We start from the raw sequence: 15,014 nt of genomic DNA on the forward strand, positions 1-15,014 counted from the left end.
TAAAAAAATTTTCACTATTTAAAAATTATTAAAATACATTTCTTTCAAGAAATTTGAATACTATCACCTCTAAAATTGAGATTTAATCTTTTCTAAGTATTATACAACAAAAATTTCTAACAATTATTCAATTAAATCAAACATTTATTATGATATCACACAAGACATTTATTGAGTAAATATACTTACCAAATCTAAATCCACGTCATTATGATTCATTAGTCAGCAAAGCATGGACAGTAAGGAACACTTCAAAGAAGAAACTGCAACTAGAAACCATTATGGACTAATGCAAAGCATGGATAGCAAGGGACGCTTCAAAGAAGAAACTGCAACTAGAAATCATTATGGACTAATGCGCGCAATGCTAAAAATTCAAGACTTTCAAGTTCCATAAATTGTTGGTTTTCCAAGACTAACAAGATCAAACTTTTCTTTTTAAACACATTACATCCCCAACAAGTCCAAATGAAAAATCAAGAACCCAATTCATATTGGATTGAGTTCTCAATCTTAGGGTTGCCACCACAACCAAAATATATTCTTTAAACATTCCTCTGGCCATCTTTGTCTTGGTCTCCCTTCTTTCCCATCATAGATCTTACATTGTATGCACAAGAACACACAGCAGATGCAAGTTTCCTGTGATGTCTCATCCAAACTATACTTTGACTGACGTAAAAATGTCTCACCATGATCATCACCACCTCTTGGAACATCAACAAGCAAGTGTAATCCAGGAAGTCCAATGACCATGCAATAAAGGATTACAAGATCCCCTGAACTACATTGAATGACAAAACAAGAAATAGTCAACTGTAAAGAAATTTTTTGGACCAAAAAAAGAAAAACCATTATCCCACAAATATATTTAACATCAACACGCAGGTAAAATCACTTCTAACTACTTCACCAAAACCAATGAGAGATAATTAAGTCATTAACTACTTCACTAGAACCAATGAGAGAATCAAGTCATTAACTGTGTGAAAATAACACGAATTTCTTATTTTATCCATATTTAGATGAAACACTTCCAAACGGGAGAATGCTTGAGACTAATTAATTCAACTTAAGTTCCAAATATCAAATTCCAGAAATTAGAAAATTCAGTTTTTAATTTTGCAACTTCATTGTGATAAATTTGCAAATTATGTTCCAATTTTTAACAGGAAAAATAAATTTATTTATTCTTCAACTATGTTAAAATTTAAAAAATAAGTTACAAATTCATCACAACGAAATTACAAAATTGAAAGCTGAACTTACAAATTTATGAAATTTGGCATCCCTTGAGACATCTCTGTCATTCTCCCTTTCCAAATTGGCATTACATTCTCTCTTAAGGTTAATGAGTTTAATTAGGGGTAATATTGGAAAAAAGTAATGAAAAAAATCCTTCTAAAAGGAGCCCTATAATTCTAGAGGAGTATGTTTAGAACTCTGAGTTTGATAGACGCAAAACAGACAAAACAACCTGAATTGACAAGTAATGGCTAAGAAAAGTAGGGAAAAATATTGCAACACATGCAACAGGCAACATCAAATGATGCTTCCAAACGCACACTCACAGACCAAGGAAAATTTTAGAGCAAAAATAATGACTAAAAACATTGCTCGAGAAAAAATATGATTTGCCTGCTACAGGATTTGGCTATATGAATTCAAGTTTTACCTAAACCGCAAGACCAAGGAAAGTAAACATTGAAAAAAAATGTTTATGAACCTAGAGAAGATCCACCTAAAGTAGATTACACATGAGAAAATCACCTGACCAAACCAGACACAAGGACAGTGAACACTAATAAACCGGAGAGGCTTCTCTACAACAGTAAGAAAAATAATGCTAATAACTTAATGGTCATATTATCAGATTGGATTTTACACATCAACAAGAAACGAGACATGGCAACCCTCAGAGACAGAATGATTGAACAACCAAGGGAATACATTAAGTAGCTTCTGTCAATGAGTGAGCAATACTATGCTCAACCGGATCAGGATTTTACCTATAATACAACAGAGTATTGGCCTACTAAACTGGACTCCAATGCAAAAATGCTGCACCATGATCACCACCACCACCTCTTGGAAAATCTAGTGGCAAGTGTAATGGAGGGAGTATATTGAACATGCAAAAAAGGCTAAAAAGATCCCCTGTACCACATTGAAAGATAAACAAGAAAGAAAATAATCAAATGGGCAGAAAATTTTGGGGGCAAATCTTTTGACAAATTAAAAAAAAAAAAAAAATCTTAACATCAAGGTGGGCAAAACTGTATTAAGGAGTTTGATAGATGCAAAATAAACACACAAGAAAGGGAGACTGGTTTGTCCATAACAGTTGCACGCCTACCTGAAAAACAAGGTTTTTTTTCTTTTTTTTTTTTTTTGGGTTTTTGTGGGGAGGGCCGGAGGTGTGTTTTACTTGTAAGATGGTTAATCCAAGGTTGCCTCTCAAGAAACAAAGACAGAAGAACTCAATGTATCAATATCACTATATATTGTAAAAGTTTATCGCAAGCTACACTATGGCTACTATGGCTATTAACAATTTTTCTCATTTATTAGAACCCTTGAAATGCACAAGAATTGTGTCTGATTTTTTAAAGTAAGACAATCAGCAAAAGTATTGCCAAGGATAAAATCCTGTTTTCTTGTTAAAAGACCAGACTGTACGAACTTATGTTTTTCTAAACATATAAAAGCAAAACTGAATGTTAGTTCTGAACATAGAGCAAATCCTCCCACAGTAGTAGATTAAACATGAGAAAATTGCTTGACCATATCAAACTTAAGGACAGTTAACACCAACAAAGAAATGATCAACACAAAATTCAACAAAAACAACCAAGATTGAAAGGCTTCTTTACGGTAGTAAGTGAAATTATGCTAATATATTATTGGTCATATTAACTAACTGGATATTACACTTCAACAACTTATGAGAGATGACAACACTAAGAGATAGAATGATTAAATAACCATGGGAATTAATAAAGTAACATCTGTCAAAATGTGAACAATATAACGTTCAATTAGATAAGGATTTTACCTATTATACAACAGAGTATTTGCCTGGTTGAGCACCACCAGGAAGCTGCAAAGCCTGATTTGTTATATCTTCCAGCACACGCTTCAATTCTGCTTTTGCTCTCTTAACAGACTGTTCACTGGGGCCCTCAATGAACAAGTAGAGTTTCCGTTCACCAGGTCCAGGGATCTTGCCAGGTGGGAAATACTGCCCCCTGGTGGTAATAGCAGCTCCAGTCCACTCAGAAATTGGGCCCAGAGTTTCCTTGTGTGTGACTTTCCACCGAGCATTTTGGGGGAAGTCATTTATCTCCAACTCAGCTTCATAATGCTCAGGCATAGCACCAGCAATCTTTGCTAATTTATTTTGCAGGTTCATAGCAGCTAATGCTGCCCGAGTTGCTCCATCACTTGGAACAATGGGCAGCCCTGTCCCAGGCATGACTCCTGCAGTCTGGAGACCAAGAACAGCAGGCAAAGAAACAGGCAGTCCTCCATTTGAAACTACCTGGGAAGTAGAGGGCATTGCAGGAGTGTTTGCTTTGGTGGCAGCAACTAGAATCTGGGCAAGAGCAGGATGCTGTGAGATGTCACCTCCTGCCTTCCTAATACCTTCATCTTCATCCTCAGAATCAGACTTATCTTCTTCAAACCCATATTCTTTGGCTTGTGCTTTCTTTGCTGCTCTCCTTACCTCATCTTCTTCTTCATTAAATTTAAAGCCACTGCCTCCATAGCCAGTCCCATGGGCTTGCTCAAGTCCTTGATTAACTTTTGCCATAAATCCATCAGCAAGAGCTTTCAGGTCATCAGGAACTATTTGTTCAGATAGCTCCAAAGCTTTAACCAGATCTGGTGCATATCTTGCTTCTTCCTCTGAGATAAATGTTATAGCACAACCCTTCCGACCAGCTCGGCCTGTACGTCCAACACGATGCACATAATCTTCATAGTGGTTTGGAACATCAAAATTGATGACCAATTCAAGCTCCTTGACATCTAAACCCCTGGCTGCAATACTTGTTGCAATCAGCAAATTGCAGACATTGCTTTTGAAGTCAGAAATTGTGGATTCACGATCTGTCTGATCCTTGGCCCCATGAAGAGAAAGGCATGGATAACCATGTCTAAGCAAATCCTTGAACAAAGCATCGCATTTCTCCTGTGAGTGGACAAATATCAAAATCTTTCCCTTCTCATACCATTCCCCAAGTAATTCTAAGAGCCTAAAGAACCTATCATTTTCTGGCCTCACCTCTACTAGCTGTGTTATGTCCTTGTTGACGACACTCCTTCCACCAACTTGTATTTCAACAGGTTTGTTCAAAACCTTACGAGCCAGAATTTCAACCTGACGAGGAAATGTAGCAGAAAAGAGAACTGTTTGTCGATCTGGTCGAATATTCTGAACAATTCGGGTGATTTGAGGTTCGAAGCCCATGTCAAACATACGATCAGCCTCATCCATGACCAGATAAGTGACTCTACGCAGGTTAGTTATTTTTCCACCACTAGTGCATAGTATGTCAATCATCCTACCTGGAGTACAAACCACTATCTCAGTACCACGTTTCAATTCACTGATTTGCTGGGCAACACCAGAACCTCCATAGACAGGCACACACCTGAGACCAAGTACTTTTGCAAATTTTTTTATATCACTGTGAATCTGTTGAACTAGTTCCCTTGTAGGGGCCATAATAAGGCCAATTGGTCCATCTCCTGCAACAACTGGTGGCTGATCCTTGATGTGCCTCAACATTGGCAGAACAAAAGCAAGGGTTTTACCTGACCCAGTTTTAGCAATTCCAATGCAATCTCTACCGCTCATAATTACAGGGAGTGCTTGAGCTTGAATAGTCATTGGCTTTTCATAATTAAGCTTCTTTATTGTCTCCAAAATTTTGCTAGTAAGTCCAATCTGATTCCATGATTTTACAGGCTTTGGTACATCCTTTCCATGTATCTTCAACTCCAACTCCTTCCTATATGCTGCAACTTCTTCAGGAGTCATCTTGGCAATCTCCTTTACTTCAATATAAAAATTTTTCTTGAATGGCTTATAATCAATCTTTGAGTGGTCAACAATAGAAAGTTTCTCAGCTTTGGTTTTCTTTACTCTTTTCATGAATTCATCATCATCTTCATCTAATGGATCATCCTCAATTTCAAGGTCTTCATAATCTAAGTCAGACTCTTCACCAGGAATTATTCTCCCAATTGATTTATTTGACCCTTTCCTAGGGTTCCTACCATTACTTTGCTCATCCTTGTTACCTTTGGGCTTTGAGTCAGAAGTTTGATTAGAAGATTCGGGAGCCACAGAACTACTCAGCTTCTCAACTTCAGGCAAAACCATAGAACTCATGAAAGCATCCAATGGATCAATCTCCTCATCTGCATGAGAACCATCAGTCTCATCATGTAAATTAGAAGTAACAGGTCCATTACTAACATCTACTGCCATCGAATCCTTAGGTTCTTTATCCGAAGGTTTGTCATCTTCATCTACGTCCATAGATGTATTTGGCTTCCCTGTAGTGGTTCCTTCTTCATCATCAGATTCCCCTTCAAGTGTCCAGGCCTTTCCAAACTTGGGTTCATCAGCACTTGCTTCACCACGCTTTTCTCTCTCAGCTTCCTCCCTCTTCCTTCTCAACTCCTGCCATTCCTGAACTCTCCTTCTCCTCTTTTCCATCTCTTCATCCAACCTCCTATGTTCATCCTCTAACTCCTCCTCACGACTTGGTTTGCTTTCATTAGCATCTGAGTTATCATTTCCACTCTTTTTCCTTGGGCCCTCCTCAATGTTCTCAGTTTGCCTACTTGACTTGCTACCACTCTTCTCCTGCTCTCTACCCTTGTAATCATCATCATCTTTCTTGTGCCGCTTTCTTTCTTTATCCCTTGAATCATCATCACTACACTCACTATCAACTTCCTTACGCTTCTCCCTCTCTTTTACTCTCCTCCCCCTTTCTCTTTCCACTTCCCTCTCCCTTTCACGCTCTCTTCGATCCCGTTCCCTTTCTCTATCCTTCTCCCTTTCTTTCTCTCTTTCCTTCTCCCTCCTATCTCTCCTCTCCCTTTCCCTTTCTTCCTTGTCTCTTTCCCTTTTCTTGTCTCGAGCTCTTTCTCTTTCTTCATCATGAACTCGTGTCCTATCCTTATCCTTGTCTCTATGCTTCTCTCTTTCTCTATCAAATCTTTCATCAGAATCACTGCTTTTCTCTCTCTCATAGCGTCGGCTCTCACGATCTCTCTTCTCTCTATCCCTATGCCTCCCTTCACTTCTATCCTTAACTTTATCACCAGTCTTCTCACGATCTCGTTCACGGCGACTCCTTTTGGAATCCTCTTCCTTCCCTTCATAATCTTCCTTCCTAGATTTACGCTTTCCCTCATCCATTGTTTTCTCCTACAAAATTTGCAATAGCAGTAACAATTTACAGATTAAGGCCAAAAAATCATTTTATAGATACATAAAGTATTAACTGTAGAAGAGAAGCACACAGCAGTATATTCGGCATAAAAATAGAGTCAAAGTTAATCTGAATGTGACATTAAGGTTGTAAAAAATGCATGGAAGATAACAAATCAAAAGCATATGATCTAACTTCCAATTCAGAATTAAGCATCAAGCATTAAACAATACAATAACAACAGTTCCAATCATGTGGAGAATAAAACACACTTATATCACATTATTAAAACTGAATAAACTAGTATAGTTTCAGTATATTTCCCATGCAATATCATCAATATCTTGACTCTCTTTCTTCCCAAAGTTTTTTGGGTTTTTTATGAAGACAGACAAATAATGCACGCATTAAATAGGGAAAAATTGTGCGAACCTTTGGATAAAGGAGAAAAGGGGTTTACAGAGATGGGAAATGTTAGTAAATTATTATTTACAAAGCAAGCATGGAGCATAAATTCTATTTGCAAAAGTTTAGGTCCCAGATACTTGAAAATCAAGAATAATACTGGAACTCTTCAGCATTCAAATTCTGCCAGGATATGAGACATGAATTGCTCATGAAAACTACAGAAAATGTTGAGCGCAGGGATCAATGCACTGTGATCTTTATTGATACTCTATTTAGCCAAGAATAAAGTAGTTTTTAAGGGCAGAAGACCTTGTGCATACAGGACAGTTAAAATGATAAATTGTGAGTACAATCCAGTGTTAACCTTCTGAAAACTATAATTTAGGTTGGTCAACAATTTGTGCTTACGTTAAAGAAAGAAGAAAAGGAAAGAATACATGGTTTTCATGAGGATCTCTGGAGATCTGGTTGGAGTGATATACTGTGGTGATAGAAGAATTTCAAGAAGAACTTGCATTTTAGGAAGGGGTAAGAAAATCAGTTAGTTTAGTCCGAGACCAAGAAGCTGCTAATCCAAGCCAAAATACTTGAATATCCTCGTGTTAGATTGGTAGCAGAGAATTACAGAACAATTATGAGAGATTTCTCGAGCAGTTGATAATTGATGACTATTCGGAAGCATAAGCGGACCTATACTACGCTCAAATCTTTGAAATATTCATAGTAGACATGATGCCCTTTTTAATTTTTGTTCCAGATACTTTTTGACACAAGTCGAGCCAAGTCATTTACAACATCATGCATCACAAATACCTAGAAAATTTTCCAAAATTGATCATAATATAAGATTAATGAACAGAATGCCAATACACAACAAATCGAACATTGCAAAACAACAAACTCCAAATCATACAAGTCACTAGTAATCAAAATGAAGAGGGAAAAAGCACAATAACCATTTACACACCATTCAAGCAAAAACTAGTACAAAAAAAGCTCTGTGTAAGTATTCCCAAATTCAACGATTACACGACCAGATTCAAAACCAAATTAAAATGTAAAATTTAAAACAAAGAAAGAACTGCCACGAACAGATGGCACGATAAACAAATTCAAATCTAGATTCAAAGCCAGATTGAACAAATCAATCTCACCGGATTTTGGGAGTAGAAAAAGCCCTAGGGTTCTAACGTTCTTCGCTGCTTGCCCGAGATCAACCACGCAGGGCTGATAACGGTGGACGGTGTCCCACGGAGTGCGGAATGCTTGTTCGTCGACGAAGAGAGCTGAATCCGCTACTCACGAGAATAGGTTTCATCGGGGTTATAATTTATTTTAGGAAGAATTTGGTGCAGGTCGAAAAAAATTAATTATGATTATTAATTATTCAAATAAAAAATGTTATTAATTTATTGAAAAAATAATAATAAAATTTTCTAAAATTATATAAATGACAAACCGGTCTTTTAAAATGTTATAATTTTATTAAAATTCTTGTGAACTTTTGTATTAATAAATTTTAAATTGAAAAGATTATTTTATTCTTATTAATAAGTTATAATTTCTTATTCAATTATTATGATTCTTTAAATAAAAGTAATTATTTTTTAAATAAAAATTATATTTAACTTGTTATTCTGAGAACCTATTTTTTAGTAATAAAAGTTATATTTGACAAGTTTTGATTTTTCATTTAACTCTTATGATTCATAAAATAAAAATTATTATTCTTTAAACAAAAATTATGATTAAAATTTTATCTAATTAGAAGGGAGGGGAGGAAAGAGGAGGAGGGATCCCCTCAGTTTGGGGGGAGGCTTTGGAGAAGATAGGGGGAAGGGAAATTTTTTAAAATTTCTTCTCCCCTTTCCTCCAACCAAATAATATTTAAAGAAAAAATAGTTTTTCACTTTAAAATTTATAGATGTAGAAGACTTCAATAAAATTATGATATTTTAAAAAATTAAATTGTTATTTATATAATGTAGGAGAATTTTATTGTCATGTTTCCTAATTTATACTTATTAATTTACTTTAATTTATGGATTATCTAACTCTCATACATGTGTTATATCAATAATAACTTAATATTATCTTTGATCACAAAAATAAATATCATATTTTTATTATGAAATAAAATATTACGACATATTACCAAACACTGATAATTCATGCTTTCACTTTATCAACATTTTTTCTTTCAAAATCAAAGAAGCTATTTCACTTTCATTTATTGCATAGTATTCAATCATATTCTCATATATTACGGACAATTAAATAATAGAACAAAATATAGTTAGTAATTATTTACAGATATTAAATATCAATCAATCAAATATTATTATTAAAAAATTCTGTCATATTAAATGGGATTTTTATCGCGATTTCATTTAAACTCTTGGATGTACTTTTTTTTCATTTTTTTTTAATTCTCATTCATTTTCTAATTTTCTCATACCCATTTGTTCTAAACAAGCTCAACCTTTTACTAGATTGAATTAGATAAGGGAAGTGAGGTTGACTTAAAAAATGTAAAGCAACCAAAAACATATTTTAAAATTTAAAGCATAATCTTTTTTTTCTAAGAGAGCATCACTTAAATGTAGATATTTTTTGTGTGTTTTTCTTGTAATGTGACTACAAAATGTATATCATCTTTTCAGTGATTGCCATTTAGTTAAAGTTATAAGAGATTGGCTGCTTAAGTTTCAAACATTATGTTTTAGAATTAGGAAACAAAGATGCTAGAAGGCATATATTTCTTTGAAAAAATATAGTTTTAAGTTCTTATATTTTACTCACATTTTGTTATTAGTCTTTATATTTTTTGATATTTTGTATTCCTGTACTTTTGTTTTTTATTGTTTTAAGTTCCTTTATAAATAAAGTATAGGGATCTTGGAGGGATTTAAAATAATAAAAAATAAAATTATAAGGATCAATAACAAAATACGAGCAAAGTACAGGGACTTAAAATTATGTTTTTTCTATTTCTTTTTACATCACATTTGGCAGAAAAGGAACATTATACTTCATAATACTACACGGCTCACTAATGATTTGATAATTTAGGATTTTCAAGAGAACTTTAAATTTGTTAAGCTTGAATGCAACTGGAAAAAAATGATAAGGCAAACATTAGTTTACAAGGATATTAGCTTAATGATTCCATATTCACCGGTGATTTGTGCAAATTGGGTACAAGAAAAGACATTTGTTCAGATGAGAAATGAGGTTTTGGAAATTTAAAAAGAGAGTAACTTACTGTTCTGGTTTAATTTCAACACATCAAAAACAGGCAAAGCTTGAGAAATGTGTCATTAGCTTCAATAAAGAATAGAATTTCTTACGTTCTAATAAATATTCCATGGTCTTTCGATAACTTTACTATCCAAAGATGTGTCACTTATTACTTTGCTAACTAGATTTTTACCATTTTTTCATCTTTTAATGTTCCATTATTAACTATGTCTTTGTAACCTTTTACCATTTTATTTTGTTAAAACATAATTTTAATGCAATATATGTATATGAATTGTGAAAATAATAATTTAAAATTTATAATATTAAATAATAAAATATGAAATTGCTCTTACGGCTAAACAACAAACGGGAAGGGCCAGCCCATACCCTACGTGGCCCGTTTCAGCCTGTTTAAGGTGAGCTGGCCATCTTGTTTTGCACAAACAACTCATTTTTATTAAAAAAGAAAAAGACAGTGATCAAGTGCAAATTGTTCTACACTTCTAAATTCTAGTTCTACTTGATAACAATTCAAACATCATTGTCATCAAAGGAAACAAACTCAAATGTTACCAATTACATATTACAGTCACAACATTAATCATTAAAGTAACTGCACAAATTGACAAATATTTTTGTCTGAAGCAACAAGCCAACACAACTCAGCAAGAAAAAACAAACAATCATATATGTAATCTTGCATTGAATCTTCATCATTATCATCATCATCATCTTCTTCTTCTTCTTCAAAATCACTTGAGATGGTTGAATGTCAAGCTATTGAGTCTTCCTCTGCAAAAACAAATTAAGAAAAATGGTATCCATTAATATGTAAAAAATGTAAAATAATATAAATTAATAATGTTAATGAAATTACCAACAACAAGATTGTTAGACTCATCAAAATTATTAATATCAAGTTCTTTCAATTTGGAAGTAGGTTGACAAAGCCAACTTTAGGCATATATAAGTGCTTCAATCATCTTTGCAAATAAGGAACTCCTAAAAGTATCTAATACTTGACCTCCTATACTAAAGGCATATTTTGAAGACACTGTAGAGACAAGTAAAGCCAACACATCACATGCAATCAAACCTAAGACTTTACACTTGAAACTATTCACTTTCCACCAAGCCAAAACATCAAATTTCGGATCACAAGAAGCAATTACCTCAGTATGAAGATATTCATCCACCTCCAAAAAAATTTCTTCTTAACATACAGTGCTTGCCATTGTATAAAACTGTCACATTGTTCCATCATCTATGATTGCCAAGACAACATCATCAGGAATTGATACTTGGTTCCTAACGTTGTGATCCCTATGTTTCATTTGTGCCTGAGTTTTAGATGGTTCACCTATTCTTTGAATATTCTTTATATAAGCTATACAAGACATCCATAATATTCTGTGACCAGCTTACATTGTATATGATCAGAACACATGTTTTCAAAAGCAATTTAGACATGTTTGAATTTGTATCTAATGTCTAGTATCACTCTACTATCACCAATAATGGATTCATCTTATAAGCCTTACCTAGTGCTTATCCAACTTAGTTTCATTCTTCTCACCATGTCAATTAATAGAACATTAGAATTAGTTACACTTGACTTAAACTTGATTTGTATTGCAACTAACTATTGAAAAAAGAAGTGTTCAATGTCATGAAATGTGACAGAAAATTTCAATGTCAGAGTAGAACAACTTCAAAAAGACAATAAACTCCTTTGTAACACTCTAATCATATAGACTAAGAGGTTCATCTTCAATTTTCTTTTGAAAGTATTCATTGTAATCTTCATCTTCTTCCTGCAACCTAATCAAAGACTTTGATGAACTTCATGGCATTCTTTAACACAAAGTGTAATAACCACATAATTAAACCACACTACCATGATAATTAAGACTAATGTTCTAAGTTAACTATTACCATGGTAGAATACCAATTTCTAAAAACCATTGAACTCAAAATAGTTAATCAGATTAATCAAACAAACATATGCATTGTTGGGTAATCTTAAAATAGGATTATCCAACATTATATGGACATAATAGTCAATTTACATGACTTAAGCATTTTGGCATAATTGAACTCCCAAACCAACAAGGCAAGCATATTGATCTTAGGAATCAACACAACATTACAATCCACAATTCATCCATGAATATTATCACTATCAAGTTCACATATAACTGTCAATCACAATATTTTCTAGCCATATTGCAAGCCTCAAGGGCATGGATTAACAAAATCAGCTAGACTTACAATATTCAATAATATCTCAAGTACACTTTTCCTACAATCAAATCACTAACCTCACACATAAGCCCATACTAGCTTAAGTCCACAAAATGGCTATACAATTATCAACATTTAGTTAATAACCAAAACAAAATCACAATGCAATTATGTGTCCCCTAGTTGGCTACACACACACACTCATAAATTAGTACAAATCCTTTACACATAAATTGAACGCGAGGCATGCAAATGACAAGAGTCTAATTAGCCTCTAGTCCTTTTTCCTTGCCACTATCTAAAGTATCACTTGTCACGTGTTAAACCATAGGATGAGATAAATATTTCAATAACTAGGGAATCCTAACATATACAAGTGACATTTCAGTAATTAGGGAATCCTAACATACACAAGTATAAACATTTAAGAGTGTGTAAAGCGAGTAAAGACAATTATTCAACATAACAAAATATTTAGGCTTGCATGATCATTAATTTTCCCCTTATTACCTCTTTATTCCTTCTGACTGAGATTATAGGCTATAATTCATAATAGGACTAATTCATGTGATTGAACTAGCCTAAGGCCACCACTCCCAAACTTGGACTATGAACACCTCTACTAATCAAATTTCCACAGGGTATCATATATATGTTGCTAATAACACACATTCACTCTCAAAGTAAGCATTACTAGCTAAGCTAAAACCACATCTAATTCCCATTAGAGTAGGTGCCACAGCTATGCAATATTGGGAGCTACATAAGCATTGTTCATGCCACATGGACTTACAATATATCAACCTCCCTAATTAGGGTGAAACTCCTACCTATTTTACTTTTACAATCATGCCATCATATTCACAATTATATGTAAACATAATAATGTATTTCTCATGCCAACAATATCATATTTTCAACAATCACACTTAATTCTATTAACATTTTCATATTTCTCAAACTCAAATTTCATAGTTTTTAAATCATTCTCATAACTTTCAATATTACATAACATACTCAATTTATCCACATAATTTTCAACAATTGAAGTCATTCCCACCTTACAAATTTTCTAAAACATAAAAGGAGCATTATCATATACAAACATACTTTTCATACTTGCCAAGTTATCAAAAATACCTAAGCAAGTATATGAGAAAATTTAGATTCCTGATTACCTCCATTCCTTGAATCAATCCAAAGGGATACTTGTGGACATAATCCAATTCCAAGCTCCTACTTGTTCCAAGAGCTTAAGAGAATTAGTCTACAATTTAGGTAGCTTAACAACATCAATACATTATTAAAATCATAATTTTCTCAACAATCTATTCTAGTCAAAAATTCTAAAATTCATTTTACTAGATAGCTTAGTTACACATTAGTTCTATTCACTCCTACAAAAAAAAAACACTTTTCACACCCCTTTTTATGCCAGTTAAAAAGGAACCGGAGTAAAAAGTTTGAGTGATGGCATTTTCATAAATAAAAAGATTTAATAAAATACTTTCTACATTGGTTCTGCATATAACCAGTGTAATAACTATTTTCTATGTTGGTTTCACATATAACTGATGTAGAAAGTGTTTGATTTTTTTAAAAAAAGATCAGTTAGTTTCTACACCAGGTAGACCTCACTCAATGTAAAAGGTGTCTGATTTTTTTAAATTTTAGTGTAAAGAGCAATCAAATGTGATGGTACTTAATGATGATGGGCCTGATAAGGTATGACATGTTCAAATAGCTAAGGCTATTGCACAATTGAGATGGTATGACACCTCATTAATCCAACTAGTGTTTGCATTTTCGATAAGTAATGTATTTACTTGATGGAGCAGTTATATGGTTCAGTGGTTCATGTGATGTAGAATTGTTAAATTATGTCTCCAAAATGAACAATATTGATAATAAACTATAGCATATGCAACTCATCAAGATGTAGGAGAATGGTTCAAAGACCAACTACCAAAACAACAAAAAAAGACTTTTGGCGATGACTTTTAGCAATGAAAAATCAAAGTCACAATCAAAAATTCACTTTTAGTAGTGATAATATAGAATTAGTACATAATGCAGTATTAGCTAGTAGGATTTACCCTATATTTTACCCTATTTGGAGTACTTACCTTATTTTATAATTAAAGAATTGAAAAAAAAAATACACATGACACTATAGGAGTTACAAATGAACACCAAGCTTAAATTTTATGTATAGTGATAGTGATATTTATAAATTTAATATTATTTTATAAATTGATGAAATTTTTTATTTGTATTTTCACTTAAAGAGGTAAATAATGTGAAATTTTAAGTAAAATACTTAAAAGCTTATTTTCCCTTTCACAACATATAATATACAATGTAAAGGTTAGTAGAAAAAATTGCATAGGGACTTCATCTTTATAAAATTCTTATTGACTCTTACTTAGTTAACAATAGAATTCTTAATAAATGTCTTTGATTACAGGCCTGTTTGGGTAACTGTCAAAAATACATTCAAACTACATTTGATATGTACTTTGTCAAATTCAACAAACAGTTGAATTTTCCAAATGTGCTTTTGCTAGATGTAAATTAAAAACTAAACACCTACTACATCTCTTATAATACATGGAAAATCAAGAGCATACTTTACCTCACAAATTCTTCTTTTTTCCCTTCCCT

The 15,014-nt window shown here is 33.2% G+C and overlaps 1 protein-coding gene across 4 annotated transcripts; it reads right to left on the bottom strand.

Annotated features, from left to right (window-relative positions):
• Positions 1-365: 365 nt before the first annotated feature.
• LOC129315405 (DEAD-box ATP-dependent RNA helicase 42) lies at positions 366-8,171 on the bottom strand. 4 transcript variants are annotated; one of them, XR_008594482.1, is made up of 4 exons: positions 8,018-8,171; positions 3,056-6,451; positions 2,010-2,157; positions 366-779 (listed from the first exon to the last, which is right to left on the bottom strand). XR_008594482.1 is itself a non-coding variant. In XM_054959066.1 (3 exons), the coding sequence occupies exon 2, from the start codon at positions 6,440-6,442 to the stop codon at positions 3,059-3,061; it is 3,384 nt and encodes a 1,127-aa protein (XP_054815041.1). In that variant the 5' UTR covers positions 6,443-6,451; positions 8,018-8,171; the 3' UTR covers positions 366-779; positions 3,056-3,058. The 4 variants fall into 4 exon arrangements, 2 of the variants coding, with proteins under 2 accessions (XP_054815041.1, XP_054815040.1); XR_008594481.1 differs by having other exon boundaries at positions 366-784; XM_054959066.1 differs by lacking the exon at positions 2,010-2,157.
• Positions 8,172-15,014: the final 6,843 nt, after the last annotated feature.

The sequence above is a fragment of the Prosopis cineraria genome, unplaced genomic scaffold (genome assembly GCF_029017545.1).
Source record: "Prosopis cineraria cultivar Desert tree isolate PC_DT_omini unplaced genomic scaffold, ASM2901754v1 PC7, whole genome shotgun sequence".
Taxonomy (NCBI): Eukaryota; Viridiplantae; Streptophyta; class Magnoliopsida; order Fabales; family Fabaceae; genus Prosopis; species Prosopis cineraria.

Coding starts and splice junctions, on each gene's coding strand:
- LOC129315405 (XM_054959066.1), bottom strand. CDS start 6,442: ATGGATGAGGGAAAGCGTAAATCTAGGAAGGAAGATTATGAAGGGAAG.